The sequence below is a fragment of the Sminthopsis crassicaudata genome, chromosome 2 (assembly GCF_048593235.1).
Source record: "Sminthopsis crassicaudata isolate SCR6 chromosome 2, ASM4859323v1, whole genome shotgun sequence".
Classification (NCBI taxonomy): Eukaryota; Metazoa; Chordata; class Mammalia; order Dasyuromorphia; family Dasyuridae; genus Sminthopsis; species Sminthopsis crassicaudata.
The window spans coordinates 500,892,067-500,911,008 of record NC_133618.1 but is presented as its reverse complement, the minus strand read 5'-3'; the positions used below and the strand labels follow the sequence as shown (position 1 = coordinate 500,911,008).

Sequence of the window (18,942 nt, the reverse complement as noted above, 5' to 3'; positions counted from 1 at the left end):
AGCATTTATTAAGTGCTCATTATGTCCCACATATGCTGCCAAGTACCGTAGATACACAGAAAGGCAAAAGACAGAGTTCCTATCCTCAAGGAGCTTATATTCTAATAGAGGAGCAAACATGTAAGAAACTGTACATACAGGATATTCAAAGTAACATGGAAGGTGATTTCAGAAGGAAGATCAGCAGTAGGGGCCAGTCAAGAAAGAAATAGAACGAGACCATGGGGAAATATTCAATTTATTAATGATTACTAATGGCTCGATTTACAAGCCAAAGCCCTACTTACTCTAGGCCTGATATATGTATAGCATCCCACAACAGCATTTCTTACAGGTATCTTCTTGCACTTACTGGATTTCTGCCTTGTCACTCCATCTAGATCATAAGCATGCTGCAATGAGATTTCCATACCATCCAGGACAGGGCTGGCCACATCTAGTACAGTGAAAAGAAGGATGAAATTGGATGGTTTCCAACAGAGCACCTTCCTATCAGATATCCACAAAGACATTAAATTAATAGGAGTTTCTTCCAAGATCATTCCCAGAGGACAGAGACCAAAAAATTTGGTAGCTATACCTGTACTATCCCCTGATGAATTTTCAGGGTAGAACTCAGTCTTTCTATTTCCCTGTGTTTTTTGTATATCTTAAATCTAGAACAGACTTTTTTGTCTGTCTCAGTTTTTCCACCTAGCAAATGGAGATAATGGGTATTATTTTGGTTACCAGGGTGATATCAATAAAGCTCTTGGCATTATACATATGGCAATCCTGGCACCCCATTCTTTAGCTAGAGAGTTCCCACCCAATCATCGAAGTCTATGACACAATACTAGCCAGCTATTTCTCCTCCCTATCATCTTCAGTCTCATCCCTATTTGATCTCCATAACAGAGTGAGTCCCCAGACCCATAGAGACAAAATGGATTGGCTTGCAAGTTATGGCTCAGACAAGGATTCCCGTGGCACTTGTGTTGTCCCATGACTGTATAGAGGAAACTTCACCACTAAAGTCAGGTACATACCGTATATTCAGTCATAAAGTCAGAAAAACTGACAGATAAGAAAGACAGCAGCAGAAACAGAGCAAGACCATAAGTCAGAGGATTTAAGACTCAAAAAAACATATGCAATGACCATAATGTATCCTTCCCCTTACCCCTGTCAACCAAAAAGAGCTAAAGTCTTACCCAATAGGGGGGATCCCATTAATTACATCAATAGGCACAAATTCCTGCCCCCTCTCCTGGCTCCTACTCACCCTACCCCATGAGGCTACAGCAAGCAAGCCCACTCCCAAATCTGAGTGCCTCAAAATTGAAGACAGATTCCACACCCACTGAATCAGATTATAATATTTACTATCAGGTTGGGGGGAAGGGAGAAAAGTCTTGGAGCAGGGCATTTAGAAATACCAGAGTATTTTGACCTGGGAAGCTTCCAAGTCACAGCAGGGAGTGAGGAAGAGGACTCTTGCTGCCTGTCCTGAAAAGCTCTTTAAAAACTGAAACTCCACAGCTTTCAGGAGACATCTGGGTTCGAGGGCTTCCTCTTCTAACTCACTGGGTGACCTGGGGCACATCAGGAAAGGTTTTCTGGGATAGAGGATCGAGTCCTAGTTCTACTATTTCAACTGATTTAGTTATTTTTCAATTGTGTCCAACTCTTTATGAACCCATTTTGGAGTTTTCTTGGAGAGATATTGGAGTAGTTTTGCCATTTCCTTCTCTAATTCATATTAAAGATGAGGAAACTGAGGCAAACAGGATTAAGTGACTTGCCCAGGGTCATACAGCTGAGTCCTGACTTGAATTCAGGTCTTCCTGACTTCAGACCCAGCATTCTATTCATTTTACTAACTAGCTGCCCCCAGAGCTTTGGATTTAGGAATTAAGACCTGGATTCAAATCCTACTATAGACACTTAGTAGCTATGGAATCCTAGAGAAATCACTTACTGTCTCCATAACTCAGTTTCCGTATCTGTAAAAAGGGATGATACTATGGGTTATTTCCCCTGGGATCTCATTTCCTCTATTTTTCAATTGAGAAAGTTGAACTAGACAAGGTATCTTCCAAGGATGACATTCCGAATCTGTGGTTTTTATGTTTGTAGCTCCTAGGGAGGAGCAATAACCCTAAGTCTACCTGACCTTGGGAGTGCTGTAGTTCCACAAACAATACTGGCTGTCAAATAACAATCTACTGGCCAATATTAACAAAGTTTCTAAGACAATCTAAGCCATAGAATTCAATAATGGGGTGCAATTCCTTCTCTAAGCCATAAAATTAGTCTATCAGTGACATGAAACACCTGATGTTTCTTTTTCCTGTAAATTTATCTTCTTCTAATTTTTTGCTAAATTCTTTAGGAACTTAGCCCACTTCAATTGGCATTACAATTATAATAAACTTTGCCCTTTGACTTGGAGATGGATCGAACCTGCAAATTCTTTTGAGCCATCTCGCAATACTGGTCTGGAACCCCAACCATTTTAGGGTCTCCTTTGAACCCCAACAGTTCTAACTGCCCCAGTAGAGACAAAACAGAACCATACTTCTAACTAGGAATAAAGCCAGAGAGTCCTTGCTGGTTTTCCTTCTCAGCAAGCTGAGGAGCCAGGGCTGAAGCCCTAGTAGCAGGAGCTCAGGAGAACCAGCTTATGAGAACCCTCATCACCATTAAATAACAATTGCCTCAGGCAACTACCTCTACAATTATTCTGACTCCGCCTTTCCTAACACTAGAGACAATTTCAACTTCACCTCATTCCTCAATGGCTGGGTCAGAACCCACAGGAGACAGATTCTTTTAAGAGAGCTACATGGGCCTTCAATATCACCCATCCTGCCTCCAATAAACCCTGACCTCCTAGCCTATCTGCCCCTGCAATACCTCAGTACTTGTACTGCATCTGAAATTAATCCATACAGGTGTCAGAGGAAGGACTGAACAGGGAATCCTAAATCACGGGGTAAGAGGTAGAAGGGACCTTTCTAGGTTATCTAGCACCTCCTCTTTCAGATGAGAGAAGTAAAGTGACTGCCCAGGTAGGAAGAAGCAGAGATAATGCAATGAATAGTACTACAGGAATGGGGAGAACACGAATTTAAATCCAGCCTCAGATATATGTTAGATGTATGACTCTAGGTAAATCACTTAATCCTTGCCTGTCTAAGTTTCCTTATCTGTAAAATGCGGATAATAGTGGTACTTGGAGGCAGCTAGGTGGTGAAGTGGATAGAAGGCTGGGCTTGAAATCAGGAATGTCTGAGTTCAGATATCACCTCAGACACTAGCAATGTGATTCTGAGCCAATTACTTAACCCTGCTTGCTTTAGTTTCCTCATTTGTAAAATGAGCTGGAGAAGGACCAGGTGATCTCCAAAGGCCTTTCTGAGCTTCTTAGGTGTTTCTCCAGCTCTCAAAGTCCCTATTCTATGTCCTCATAATTTATGCTCTCTAACGTTATTTCTTCCTATTTCATGGGTCTGTGTGCTTTTTCAGTAAGTCATATGGAAGATATATTGACCCAAAATTCTCAAGGAACTTATAACCTGATTGGGGACAAAAGACATAATTTCCCAAAACAATGAAAGATCATATATAGAGTGATGTTAAAATTTTAATACAATAGGATTTATTATTTCTATACTGAGAAATGACAGTTAAAGTGTAATGAGAATAGTAGTGAATTTGGGTTCAAAAACCTGAGTTCAAATACTGCCTACTTACTAGCTGTGTGATTCTAGGCAAGGTACTTTAATTTTTTAGGCCTCAGAGTCCTTATCTGTGCAAGTAAGGATTTGGAGTAGATGGCCTCTGAGATCACTTGCAGCTCTAAACCCCATAACCCTGTAAGGGACACAGTAGAATATCTGAGAAAGGGAGTCCTTGGGAGGGAGGGGGTGCTCCCACCTCTTCCCCAAAGAAGTTCACTTTTCTTTCTCATTAAGCTCCTGGAACTTATTAATAGCTAAATAGCTCTTTAGGGTATCAAGAATGCTTTCATACATGTTATATTGTTTGATCCCCACATCATCCTATGAAGTAGATGCTAATTTTATTCCCATTTCCAGATGAGGAAAGTGTGGGTCAGAATGGCTGGATTAACAGATTTAGGAAGAATAGACTCAGTTTCCCCAAATTGCACTCTGATCTAGATTGTAAATTGTTAGGGAAGCTGTCCTGACTCCCATCCCAGGCTGTGACAAAGAGGCTGGCTGTTCCTCTGGCTCTTCCAGAGGTTGAATGGCAAGGGAGAGTTCTAAGCAACCCAGGCTTAGCCATTCTCTTAGTACTCAAATAGAACTGGCTCCCTCCTGAGTCCTCTTTCTTTGAAGGGACCAAAATACTCCTGTTTAAAGGCAGGGGGTGTAGCTATTTCAAGCAGCATGAAAAAAAAAAAAAAAAAAAAGGATGGGGGGGGGAGATTTCCTTCTGTTAAAAAATAAACAGGGTGTATATTCAGCAGTAGAGAAATGAAGTCAAAACAGAGTCTCAGTTATTCTCCTTTTCCTAACCCTGAAAGGCTAGAATCCCTCCTTCCAGGGCAGAGCCATTTTAGCTGCTTCCTCAGCCAAGGAAAAGCACAAAGATCTGTAGGAAGCAGTCAGTGTTTTCCCTAAAACTGACATGTCATTTACCAGAATTGTATGAAACCAGATCTTAATTAAAGCTAAATGGTACCAGTCAAAATCAATGAGCAAAACCAGTTTTGATGCTTCTTCCCCCTCTTTGTTGGCACATGGGGACCTGAGAGGCTGGGTAAAATCTGTTGTGGCTGTTCTTCTGGGGAGACTTTGGGGAAGGGGAGGGAAGAGGAGAAGAGGCAGGAAGGGAGAAGAAACAACCCAAACTGGCCAAGATTTCTTTTTTCTTGGTGGGGGTCGTTATTACCTCCTCACTGCCTGGTGGTTATAATGCCAAGCTGTTAATTATTGCTGTTCCACCTTGCCAAAGGAACATGATGTGTGGGAGGTATATTTTTAAAAAGCCAGAGACCAAGGTTAGGGTCTTAGCTCTGTCACTTAATTGCTGTGTGACTGTGAGCAAGTTCACTTGTCTCTGGACCTCACTTTCCTGCTCTATAAATGGATTAGAAAAATCTCCAAGGTCCCTTCCAGCTTTAAGACTTCACAGGTTTGAGGTGGAGGAGGGAGATACATGTTTTCCCTGCCAGGCTCAGTTCTGTACTTAAATGGTTTGGCACAGCAGCCCTGAATTTCCCATCAAGCAGCGGATTTTATGGCTTCCCAGACACTGCCCCAGCTCTCCCTGCCTGATCTCTGTGTCCTCCCTGATGGAAAGGACAAAGAGTTGAGAGGACTGTGTGATGAGCAAAGATGTGTCTGTATATATGAGCTTATGTTTTAATGTGAAGTCACCAGCCAGGACCACAGTACTAGAGATCTGGTGGTCAGCAAATCATCCTATCTGATGAGTCCTGCCCCTTTGTGACCACTGACCTGCCAGTGGCTCTGCCCAAGCCTTGGCAGACCCTCTTCCCTGATTGTGAAGCTACTTCTCAGGAAGAGATTGGAGCCTCTTAGTCCCTTAGTGAAATTGGAACTGTCCCTCCTCCTTCCTTTGCTGAAGGCTGTTAAAGTGTTGTTCAAGCTTTCACCCATTAGATATGTCAGGATTTGAGGCCCAAAGGTTTTCAAGAAGATGCTTGGGATTTTTTCTGTTTTTCAGTTTTGTTTTTTTGGGTTTTTTGTTGTTGCTGCTTTGTTTTGAATTTTTATTTATTTATTTTCCCATATGAAAATATCACTAGATTCTTTCTTATGGGAAGAACTTGAATTCTAAATCCAGATTCTATCACTGACTCTGTGTGTGAACAGTTAGATCCTAAGCTCCTGAAGATGAGAAACCATTGTAATGGTTTCTTTGTACATAGTAGAGGCAGCTGGATGGCTCAGTGGGCACAGCATTGGGTCTAGAGTCAAGGAGGCATGATTTCAGATCCAATCCCAGACACTTTCTAGCTGGATGAGCATGAGCAAATCATTTAAGTTCTATTTGTCTCAATTTCCTCAAAAGTAACATGGGGAAAATTACAGCACCTAACTCAAAGGGTTGTTGTGAGGATCAAATAAGATAATATTTACATTTAATCTAGTGCCTGGCACACTGTATGAGTTTAATAAATGCTTATTCCCACTGCTCCCTATGTCCATAGTAGGCACATTTGTCTTCATCCACAGTGGCTGATTCATAGTAGGTGCTTAATAAATGTCTAGTGATTGATTGGTTTATAAATGATAGTTAAATTTAACTGAATTACAGGTTCTTTATCTTCCCCTAGCAGAGGGCCTTTCAAAAAGTAAGTGAATCTGTGGATGATGATGAGGTTCTGGGCAAGCCATAACCCTTGGGACTAATGTCTTCATTTTTATAGGAGGAAAATGAGAATATCAGTATTATCATCTTAGAGTGAGGATCAATGACAGAGTGAATGGGAAAGTCTTTTGTGAAATCCAAGGGTGTTATTCAGTTGGAAAGAAGTGCATTTTTACAGCATCAGGACTAGAGGAGTTGGTACAAATTCTGACTGTCATTAACTGCTTGGCTACATCTCCTCTTTCTTGGCCAAAGTTTCCTCATCTCTAAAATGAGGGGATTGAACTAGATAGCCTCCAGGGTGCCTTCCAGCCTCCAATCCATGTTCCTATACACCCTCCATCCCCTGACCCTAGATCTGGAGGTCACTTGTCCCAATTCATCACTAAAGGCAGTGTTGGATAGTGGATAGAACATGAGGCATCTCCATTTATGAAGCCCTAGGCAAATCACTTCATTTCTCAGAAATTCCATTTTTTCATTAATAAAAGGAAGATAACAACATTTATACAACCTACATCACATGGTTACTATATTACTATGAAAACTTTAAAGCACCACAGAAATATTAGGGAAGCATTTTGAACTGACTTTAATGGGCCAATCAAGAACTCTTAAGAAACTCTTGATTTTAACCCCAGGATTAATGATGCATAGTATATTTCCATGTCTCTTTTCTCTTCCATTCACATGTTGTTTTAATTCATAGCTATAGCCATTCTCACAAAACTTGGGCCCACGAGATTTTAATCCTGTAGGGGTAATTACCCTGTAGGATAAAGCCCAGTTTCTTAAACTGTGTTTTGAAACTCCCTATAGAGTGTCCTAATTGAATGGGGAGGGTTGCAAAATTAGGGTTTTTTTATCAGTAAATGTTTGATTTTTATATCTATTCTATATACATTTTTAGTAAAAAAAAAAAAAATTGTCTTGGGGTCATAAGTAGAAAGAGTTTAAGAAGCCCTGAGTTAGGGGACTTGTTAGCTTTGATGGTCTTCTCTATTTAATTAGACTCTATCCTGAACATGCTGAGCAAATCAAGAATCTTGAGAAATTGAATGAGCTCAGTGGAAAATAGATAGTCAGATAGACAGACAGCAGACATAGCAACAGGAGTATTATTTATTCTCATTTTATAGACAAGAAAACTGAGGCCCAAAGAGAGGAACTGACTTGCCTAGGATCATGCAGCTAGCAAACTAGAATGTGACCTCAAATCTCCTAGTCTCTTTCATCAAGATACTCCAAGTATCATTGAAAAGGCAGCTTCCTTGCCAGGTGGTCATCCTTAGCACTGCAGGAAGTCTTTGTGAGAAGCAATCATTGACTCATAAGGATAAGATCATTATTTATGTATAGGGTCTATATGTCCTGGATGTGGGCTGTTCAGTCTCTTGGGAGTCAGAGTGGCTGCCTCCTCCCCATCTCCTTACAGCCTGGGACAGCCCGAATCTATTTGAGTTACTTTTTGGGGAAACCTCACCAAAGAATTCTCTTCCATTTCCAGTAGTTACCAGTCCTATCTGGGATAACTGCAGCCCATCAAAGTTTAACTAAGGAAACAGCCTGGGGTCAGGTTGGATCATAAATACTCTCACTGCCAAAGTACACTACAGGGGATCCCCAAACAAAATTTATCCTAGGCTACTTTTCCCAAGCACCCAGCTCAATTAGCCACCATAGGAGATACTAAAATGAAGAAAATTGCATTCCTGCCCACAAGAAACTTAAAGACCAGGGGAGGGGGTGGGGGGAGGGCAAAAATGTATTCGTATTGGATGACTGGAGTAGAATTTGCAAACAGGACTATCTCTTCTATCTTACCTCCAGTGTAAAGTCAAATATCTGCTTCAAAAAGGGGCAGATTAAGCCCTAGGATGGTTGAATTTACCATTCAGGTTTTCCCTGCAGTTTCCTATCCCCCAAATCTTTCTTTAGCTCTAACTTTAATCCCCAGAAACAAATTCCAAACAGTAGCTCAATCACTCTGAGAATTAGCAGCAGCACCTGAACTATGAAAAGAAGGGATAAATAGGCATCAGGTAAAAGATTTCAAGTATTCCAGGCAACAGAGATACAGGGGATAGAAGAAAAGGTTTCTTTTTCTTTTTCTGCAGTTTTTTGTATAAACCCAACTAAAATTCTTACTTCCCTGATGTTTGATGCGGCCTAGAATGCACCTGATCTTGCTGCCTCTGCTACTTGCTGCACTTGTGATCTTCTGGCACTTGTGATCACTTCTGTTAGGGTTTTTCTTCGAAAAATAAAGTAGTTGGTCTAGATGGCCTGAGGTCCCTCCCAGCAGCAGCTCTAAGGATCTATAAACTTCTCTGAATTCCAAAGAGCAATTACTGTGAGGTTCACACAATCTAGCACTTGTATGACCTCAGATATAATCTAGTCTAATTCTATTGTTTCCAGCACAGGAAAACTGAGCCCTAAGGAAGTTAAGTGACTTTACTCAATGTCACACAATTGTAACTTCATAAAATCATAGATCTAATCTAGAGGTGGAATAGATCGTAGATGTGAATTCAAATTCAGACTTCAAAACTTACAAATTGGGTAACCTGTCAAAATCTCAATTTCTCCATCTGTAAAGTGAAGATAATCATATCTATCCCAGCTACCTCACAAGGTTATGATGAAAAACAAAGAAAAATGTATACAAGTTATTTTGTAAACTCTACAGCACCATATAAATGTCTATTATTATCATCACTATAACAGCTAACTCACAAGGTTATGATGAACCTTATTGTAAACTTTACAATGCCATATAAATGTCAATTATTATTATCATCATCAAAATTGTATTCCAATTATAAGGTTAATCTGGTTATCCATCAAGTATCAATCACAAAAGGGGAAAACTTCATACAAAGTCTCATAGTTCGACTCTTCATAGCAAAATAAAAGATAGGTTAGTACTTATACGGACTGCTTCTAAGGTGTTCTGAGATCCCAAATGAACACATTCCAAATTCTGCTTCAGAAGGCACTTCCCCTGGACAGGCCAAATCCAGCTCCCCCCCCCCCCCCCAGCAGGAAGCAAGATCCAATCCATTTCTTTTCATACCTTCCTGGAGAATTCAGAAAGTAGAAAATGGTTTAAAAAAAAAAAAAAACTACTTGGTTACCTGCAGTTCTGGGGAAACAGAAAGAGGGGGGAGGCTGGTAGGTACCTGGGTTGGAATGAGGCTGTGCAAACCAAGCCATTCCACCCCCTAACTATCAGTTTAAAATAAAATTCCAACGGCTATTTCCGACTTGAGTTAAACATTTCCCCATATCCACATTCCATGTCTCCTCTGCTTCTCCCCTTATTTCTCCCCAGCTCAACTCAGCTCAGCTCAGCTCAGCTCAGCTCAGCTCTATGGGGTTATTAGAATACAGCATGGGCCTCTCAGTTGGTCCATTAGCAGTACCAGATGACATAGGGAGGCCCTTGAGCATAAGCAGGAAATTCTCCTCACCCACGGCCTGGAATTTCAGTTCACTCTTGGTTGCTTCCTGAGCTGTGGCACATGAGCTCATTGCTGTGATCCTGGATGGTCTCTGGGCAAACATGTCATTCCCCCCTTGGCAGAGAGCACAAGGAAGGCAGGGCACCCCTCACTGCCATAGCAAGTCAGAAATCCAAATGGGGGTCCAGCAGGCTTAAATTCAGCAATGACGGATTTGGGCCGTTGCTCTGTCATTTATTAACCGCTCTTCCTCTGTCAAATGCTTTCCCTGTCTCCTTCAAAGGCTGTTATGAGGGTACAGTGAGATAATAGATATGAAAACATTATGAAATTATCATAAAATTCTGTGTTCTATTATTTTTGTTGTTGTTCAGTCTTATCCATCTCTTCACGGATCCATTTGGGGTTTTTTTTGGCAAAGATACTGAAGCAGTTTGCCATTTCCCTTCTCCGGTGAATTTTATAGATGAGGAAACTGGGTTATTAAATAACTTTAACCAGCGTCACACAGTTACTAAGTATCTGAGGTCTAGTGTGAACTCAGGACTTCTCAACTCCAAGCCTGATGCTGGATACATTGTACCACCTAGCTACCCTGTTCTGTTCTTTGTAGCACAATAATAACATCACCATCATTTATATTTACATAATGCTTTGAAGATTTCATCCAACTGACCAGAGCTTCTTGCCCCGTCTATCAAAAAGCAGCTCTTCCCAACTTCCTTACTGCATATGTCCCCAGCCTCATCATCTCAGCTTAGTCAATTCTCTCTCTCCCCTGTCCTCCCACAAGTGCCTAATACAAACACAAAACACAATTTGTTTTACTTTGTTTTTTACTTTTCCTGTGATTTCCCTTGTATTGGGAGCTCCTGAAGAGGAATTTTTCCCTTCCAATGCACCTACTGTGCAACTTACAAACTTCAGAGTTGCCTTAAAGACTTGTCTAAGGTCACACAGCCAGTATGTGTCCAAACCTTATTCTGCAGCCAGCTGTCTATTCACCATACCACCTGCTTCTCAAGGAGCATGTTGTAGTTAGTCCAAAAATCCTTATGGGTTTTATTTAGAACCTATAACTATATACTGAGTAAAAAAAATCAAGCCACTGACCACCCCTATCTTCACCATTTCTTTATCCCGCCTTTTAGAGAAAGGACAAGTTCACTAGCTTGCAATTAAAGCCAGTTCAGTTGCTTTTAAATATTTAGGGAGTCCCATAATGTTAAATTTTAGAAAGCCAGTAGGAAGGTACAGAAGCAGGAGCTGAGGCTAAGATTAAACAGGAGAAGGATAATGTGGCCTTGGGTAGACAAGATTGTCACTGAGAAGGCTGAATTTTGAGCCACTTGCCTGGGTGGTCCACATTCCACTTAACAGCTCTACTTGCTTTCTCCAAATACGGTATCTTACTGCACTTTGGTCAAAACCTGGACTCTGTCTTTCCCTGAAGGAGGAAGGCAAAGCTAGGTATTTTGTCCCAATACTCCAGAAAAGATATTAAAATGGAACCAAAATCCCAGAATGGATAGATCTTAGAGGTCATCTAGTTCCACCTCCCACCTAACAGAAAATCCTCCTTGACAAATCTGTCATCCAGAATCTGCTCAAATACCTTCAATGATAGGGAGCTCACTCCTTTACAAAACAGTCCATTTTGTGGTTCTGTTGCTCTGAATATTAAAATATTCTTGAGATAATAAGATCAAGAGCTAGAAGAGCCTTAAAGATCATCTAGGCAGAAACTCTTAATTTACAGGTGTGGAAACTGAGACTCAGATTGTGACTTGCTTAAAATTGCATAAGAAGTAAATGGTAAAATTGAGATTTCCAACCCATGTCCTCTAACTCAAAATGCCATGCTCTTTCCTGACTCCTTGTTAACTTTCACTCATCATTCCTGGAGCCACAGGGAACTAATGCATATTCTCTCTTTCCTATGATAGCTGTTCAACATAGGAAGTCTTTGACTTCCAGATTTGATTCACAATGCATCACACATACAATCCTCCTTCAGTTATAGCCTAGTTATTATTTATGACATTCCTGACAAGCAACATTCAAATGAATTAACTTATATTGCCCAGCCAATTCTGAGGAAATATGTCTCAACTTCTAATAGCTAGAAAACCAACAACTTGATTTCCAGTGCCCACATAGTTGATGTCATTACTCGACTGATAAATGGTCAGAGAATATTAACAGGAAGTTTTCAGAAAAAATCAAATCTATATTTATATGAAAAATGCTCCAAATCACTATTGATTAGAGAAATGCAAATTAAAGCAACTTAAATGTATCACCTCACACCTCTTAAATTGGCTAAGATGACAGGAAAAGTAAATAATAAATGCTGGAAAGGATGTGGGGAAACTGGAACACTGATGCATTGTTGGTGAAATTGTGACATGATCCAGCCATTCTGGAGAACAATCTGGAACTATGCCCAAAGTATAATACTGCGTATATTCTTTGATACTGCAATCACTACTAAGACTGTATCCCAAGGAACTCATAAAGGAGAGGAAAGGACCCACATATTCAAAAATCTTTATAGCAACTCTTTTTGTGGTAGCGAAGAATTGGAAACTGAATAGTCCATCAATTGAGGAATGGCTGAATAAATTATAGAATATGAAAATAATAAAATATTATTGTTCTATAAAAAGGATGAATAAGCTGATTTTTAAAAACCTGGAAAGATTTATATAAACTGATGCTGAACAAAAGTAGTAGAACTAGGAAAATAATGTATATAGTAGCATTAAGATTGTGTGATAATCAACTCAGAAAGACTTGGTTCTCAGCAGTTCAATGATTCAAGGCAATTCCAATAAACTTTGGATAGAAAAACCATCTGCATCCAGAAAGAGAACTATGAAGACCGAATATAAATCAACACATGCTATGTTCATTTTTTCCTTTTTCTTCTATTTTTTTCTCTTGTAATTTTTCTTTTGTTCTGATTTTTCTCTCCCAACATGATTCATAAAGAAATGTATATTTAAAAATTAATATACACATATAATCAGAAAAAAAAAACAAAAAATATTCAGCTTTTAAAATAAATAAATGTTTATTCCTGTCCTCTTTCATATTGGCAATAGAGAAGTTAATCATGAGAAACAGGAGGCAGCCAAATAAATATTCAATTCAATTAAAAAACATCTATTATAGGCAAGAGTTTCCAAAGAAAAAAATGACAGTACTCAACCTCAAGGAACTTACATTCGATTTGGGTGGATCCAATTCAATCATACATTAAATTTAATACAAGATAGGAACTGATGGAAACAAAGGAGAAATCTTTCAAATTTAAGATATTTTAGCAAATTTTAGCAGAGGGTATAATGGGAGTGAGAGCAAAGATAAAGAAAAACTTTACTGATATTCTCCTGGATCTCTTTCTTCAAAAACCATTCATGTGGCCCTAAGACTACCCAAAAGAAGCCCTCCTGATTCCCCTGTTTCTAGAGGACACATTCCTCTCCATTCTGACTTAAAGAAAAAACTGGGCTTAAATGAGAAGAAGTGATATATCACATATCAATCATATCAGTGAAAACTTTCTGTGCCTGGTTACTCTATTGCCCTGTTAAATGGAGGAAAATACTTCAGAAAGCTTTATCTTCTAGGCTGAATGAGTCTATCATCTGTATTTCACTAACATTTTTTTTACATGCTCAGCATGGTGCCTGTGGTCATTTTTGTAAAAGCTGGACATAAGATCCTTCACAAGCAACATAAACCCTATTATAAAGTTGTTTCTATTAAAAGTCAGACTAAACTTAAGTAATTTTTTTTATAGAATCGTATCCAGGAATGTGACCAGCCAGAAGCTCAAAGAGCTCATCTATTTGAAGACAATTTTATTTTGCTATAGTTTATTTCCAAGCAAATAAATTCTAGTTCTATTAAGTAGTCCTAAGCTTTGGTTTCTAGACCATCTCCCAATCTTGGTAACCCAAGTCTTATACTGCCATAGGCACTATAGCTCCAGAAGTCACTTCATCCCATCAAAATTTCCAAATGTTCATTACCCCAGGTCCAATGACCCTAAGCATCACCTTCTCTCTGTCCTTCCTCTTTTTATATATTAACATCCTCTGGTTCCCAGACTCCAGTGTACCTTGTTTCTTCCTCCAGCAAAACTGCCACCTACCTCTCTCCTTTACAAAACTTTCCCTGAGTCCTCCAGCCAAAAATATTTTCTCCTTCTCCAACCTTTCCTTGAAAACTTGTCTAAATCTTTATTTCCCCTTTACAATCCAATCCAAATCTTACTCTGCTTTGTATTTTGTATATTCTCCCTCTTGCCAGGGACCAGAAACCATATCCTAGAGGACTCAATTCTTTTAGTTCCAGAATGTCTACCCTCAAGTTTCTGCTGTCATAATAAGTGCATGCCTCTTGTGGCACATTATATTGAGAGCAGCTCTAGCTATACTTTAATTTACTCCCTAGCCACCTATTGCTCAGTAGTCACTTCATTGTGCACACTCTTTGTACTACCCTTTCCAATTCTGACTCCATAATGAAATCAACACTGCCATAACTCTTAGAAAGGATGTGTAAGTCTACTCTGCTAGGGCTCCATCAACCATCTCTATAACTTCCAAACCAAGATAGCTTCCCACTTTCCTATGTGTTGTCTCCCTCTATTAGAATGTATGCTCCTTGTAGGCAGGGACTATTTTTGCCTTTGTATTCCAATACTTAGAACAAATTACTGACTAAAACAGAAGATTTTATTCATAATAATGATTACTTTTTGGGAGAGGGGATCTACTGCCTGATTTCTTTCAGGATCTAGGCATGTGCTTGTTTTGTTTTGTTTTGTTTTAAATAGTAACACCATTGCAAATTCCAAATCTCAGTTGAATACTGAGCAACTTTGGAGAAGATGTGAATAATTTCTACAGTTTTCCCAGGAAGCCAGGGGATATTTTATCAAGAACTAACTTTGCTCAAGAAGTAAAAGAGAAAAGGTTTATGAAGAGTCATTTTGTTGGTCTGTATGAGCACAATTATCTTCTTTTCTTCCCTCAATTATCATTATATTAAAATGTCCATTAGCTGGTAAAGGAGTGATATTGAAATTAGTGGATTCTCATTATCCTAATGACTATAACTAAGGGAGGGGTCTAAAAAAGGGGTGGCTTTTGTTATGAACTTTAGGGAGGATATAGATAGGAGATCTCAACTTTCTGGGAATTTCTCTGGATTTCAACCTAACCTGAGAACAACAGAGCTTCCTAAGCATAACATTCAGAATCATGGGGGACACTAGAAAATTTTTAAATTCCATTCACTGTATCAGAGAACCAGCCAATCTATTTCATTACAGGAACAAGAATTGGAAGGAAGCCCCTTATTTGGTGAGTTAGGAAACTGGAGCCCAGAAAAGTGGAAAGACATCCCCAGCCAGAGGGTTATCAAATAACATCCAGGTTTTCTGACTCCAAAATCGTTCAATAAGAAACTTAACTTTTCTCCTCATTCCACGCTTCCTTTGTACCTGGTCTCTTTTTCAATATGATTCCCTCATATCAAACAAGAGCTGTTGATTTGGAACAGGAACTGAAGACCATCTCAAATCCATGAAGCAAGAAATCAACTTCTTGAGTTCAGTAATTTTCTTCTAATATGCTCACTCAGGTTCCTTGTTCCTAATTATGACTTTACCTCCAAAACTCCCACTGTAGCAAATAAGAGGCAGCAAGATATATCACAAAGAATACTGGATCTAGAGTAGGGACCTGGATTCAAAATCTACAAACAACGAAAAACTCAAAACCCAATACATCACCCATTTTACGTTGCCAGCAATGGGAAAGTAAGAGAATGCCAACCACAATATTATTCATCAGAGGCTTACTATGCCCCGAAACCATTATGATATTGACAAAAGACTGGCACCAGTCAATTGGGCTCCAACAATATTATTTAATGATTTAATGTTCAAGCCAATAGGATTTAACTTTTCCTATATAGCTAAGAAATAGATAAAATTTTGAACACAAGATTTTACAAATGCAAACGTCAAAAAGTACCTTTGCATGTATTTAGAAAAATAAAATACTAAAAATCAAAGAAACAGATAAGTTAGCATAAGGTTAAAAGCTGACCTTACTTGAAATAGTGAAGATCAGATTAACATGAGGGACAATAAGGCAAATGGTAATCACTTGTGTACTGTTACCAAAGGAAAGCAAAATGGAATAAATCAGAAAAGTCAATACCATAATGAGTACAAATTAGTGTTGACAGTGGAGCAAGTGGGGCAAACAGATTGAAATGGCAGGGAATAGATTGCTGATATGGATGTTAATTTATAATGTAGCAACATTACATCATAACAAAACTTCATACATCTTGCCAGTTTGGGGCAAGCATGCTGCTTTTCATCAAAAATATCTTCAGTTCCAAGAGTTACAACAATATTCTGCAAAAATATGCAGGGTAATTATAATAGCTTCACTCTTAAACCCATATTAAATGAAATCAGATCAAAAATTAAGGAGTTCTGTAAATCTGGAGTGAAAAGCTAAAGAACCTGATGCCATTAAAAGTCAAGACTTAAAAATTCCAAAAAAGTCCAACACTACATAATAGCAATTTGGATCAAATGCAAAGCAGGAATCTTACAAATATTTTTTATATATTGAGTTTAAGAGATGTAATATCAAGGGAGGTGACTAAACTGCTATTTCTCCAAAAAACTGAAAACCATTGAGTCTGGAGAAGATCCATAATTGTTGGCTCAAAACACTGCAAAGTAGCCATAAATTACTAGCCAAAGCACTTCAACAACTTTCTCTCTGTAGCAAGCCTGATCCCATCTTTCTTACTGGAGGCATCACATTTATTAGTAAAAAATGAGAGCAACCAGTAATCTCTCCAAATATAGGCCAATTATGTCTTTATATAATTTACACAAAACATTCACAACTTGTATTGCTTGAAAAAAAATCTATAAACACTTACAATAAAACAGTGTATTGGCCGAGGAGCAAAAGGGGAATGCCAAAAAGTCCTAGGGGTATAAAGTGCATGTCATTATCATTTGGTGATTATTGAAGAAGCCTCCCGAAAGTGACATAACATTTAAGCCAATTTTATTATTATTGCAAATCTTTGACTCAGTTCCACACCCATGGATTAGTCAAGTATTGAAAAGAGATAAAACAGGGCCAAGCATAATGAGAACATTAGAATGTTCAAAATGCATAGCAAAAACTGTTTTTTATTTAAAACTTGCCACCATCACAATAATGTTGAAAATAGCTCATATTAAACATGGGAAATTCCAGGGAGACAGTTAATATAATCATGGTTCTACATAGTCTTAAATTCATTATAATCAATTCTGAATACAACTGGGTATGGCTTTCAGGTCAAAGAAATCATCTTATTAATCACAAGATATCTATGGATAATATCAGGCTCTCTAGCCACAAAGAAAATTACATCTTTTCAGTCTTCCTATGTTTTTTACTTCTCTGCCCTCCACTCCTTTACTATGTGATCCAGTAACAATGATCTCTTTGCAATTCCTTAAACAAAACTTCCTTTCTCAGCTCCCTGCATTTTCTCTGGTTTTGCCTGATACCTGGAATGCTCACTTTCCTCACCTGCACCTCCTTGCTTTCCTGGCTTCTTTCAAGTCCCAAATAAAATCCTACCTTCTACAGGAAGCCTTTACAATCTATCTTAATCTTTATGCTTTCCCTCCACTGATCAATTTCAATATATTCTGGGTAAAATAAGTTCATTTATATAGTTGTTTACATGGTCTCTCCACAATCAGACCATAAGCTTCTTGAGAGCAGAGTTGTCTTTTGCCTTTGTGTCTCCAATGCACACGTCTGGCACAATAAATTCTTACTGGCTGACTGACACTAGAATAACTACTTCATCTCATGGAAACTTTCTCCAATAATATAAAAATATAATAATATAACATAAATATATATATAACATAATTATATGTGATATATAACATAAACCATATCCAAATATCCAAAAATATCATATAAATATCATTTATACTTTATCAGTAGTACAAAATGCCTGTTGCCAAGAAAGAATAGAAACTGAAAGCCTAAAGCTTGAATCCTGAAGTCAGACTAAATCAATGAATACATGTGACACTTGTAAATACCTTGGTCTTCTCCAAGAAGACACATCAAGTTTAAGGGTACCAAGGAGAAAGTTGAAGCTGTGTGTGTATAAGGGACCACCTAGGGCAGTGGTCCTCAAACTTTTTAAACAGGGGACCAGTTCACTGTCCCTCAGACTGTGGGAGGACAGGACTATAGTAAAAACAAAAACTCACACTGTCTCCATCCCTCAGCCCATTTGCCATAACCCTGCAGGACATAGTTTGAGAACCCCTGATAGGGTATCCAAAATGAAAGCTTAATGGGAAGAACACTTACAGAGCCACAAAAATTGGCTGATTTTCACATGTACAAGCACGATAAAATAGTTAACAATGGATCTAGAAAGTATTCAAACAAAACCACATTACCAAAAAACAGGTAGGTCTCATTCTCCCAAGGCAGCTATATAAAGATTCACATGTTCTCATCCAAAAAGAAGAAAATTGACACTGCAAATGTTTTATTAAAAATGCATTATAAACAGGTTTTAAATGTTTAAAACATTTTGGGGATAAATAGACCACATGTAAAGGCTGACAGAACAGTTTAAGTGGCACGGCAGTCAGAATGCTGACCTTGGAGTCAGGAAAACTCGTCTTTCTGAACTGAAATTTGGCCTCAGACACTTACTGTGTGATCCTGAGCAAGTCATGTAACTCTGTCTCAGGAAATAACTAACCAATCCAGTATTTTTGCCAAGAAAATCCAAAACAGAGTCATAAAAGATCAACCAAACAATAACAAAGGCTGACAACAAGTACATGCCACTAGATTTAATAAATGTAACTGAAAGTGATTTATCTCTAGATAGAACCTCTTGGATGGCTAAGATCCAAGGATGGGACTAAAAGGCCCTCTATAGACAGCATCCTCATTAATTGAGCTAACAAGATGCAGACAAGAAATGCTGAACAAATGGCTTCATCATGTTGATCTGTCTACAGAAACAAAGAGGTAGATCT

General features: G+C 38.7%; 1 protein-coding gene across 4 annotated transcripts in view; it reads right to left on the bottom strand.

Moving 5' to 3' along the window:
* The window catches only part of NCS1 (neuronal calcium sensor 1), an 86,798-nt gene that overhangs the window by 51,967 nt on the left and 15,889 nt on the right, over positions 1–18,942 (bottom strand). Inside the window, exon 2 of one of the 4 annotated variants that reach the window (XM_074293872.1) lies at positions 353–436. The exons of 1 other annotated variant lie outside the window; for it this stretch is intronic. In XM_074293872.1, the coding sequence (XP_074149973.1) occupies positions 353–436 (84 nt within the window). Of the gene's footprint in view, positions 1–352; positions 608–9,488; positions 9,665–18,942 lie in introns of those variants that run through there. 2 more of the 4 variants (XM_074293873.1, XM_074293871.1) reach the window with 2 other exon arrangements.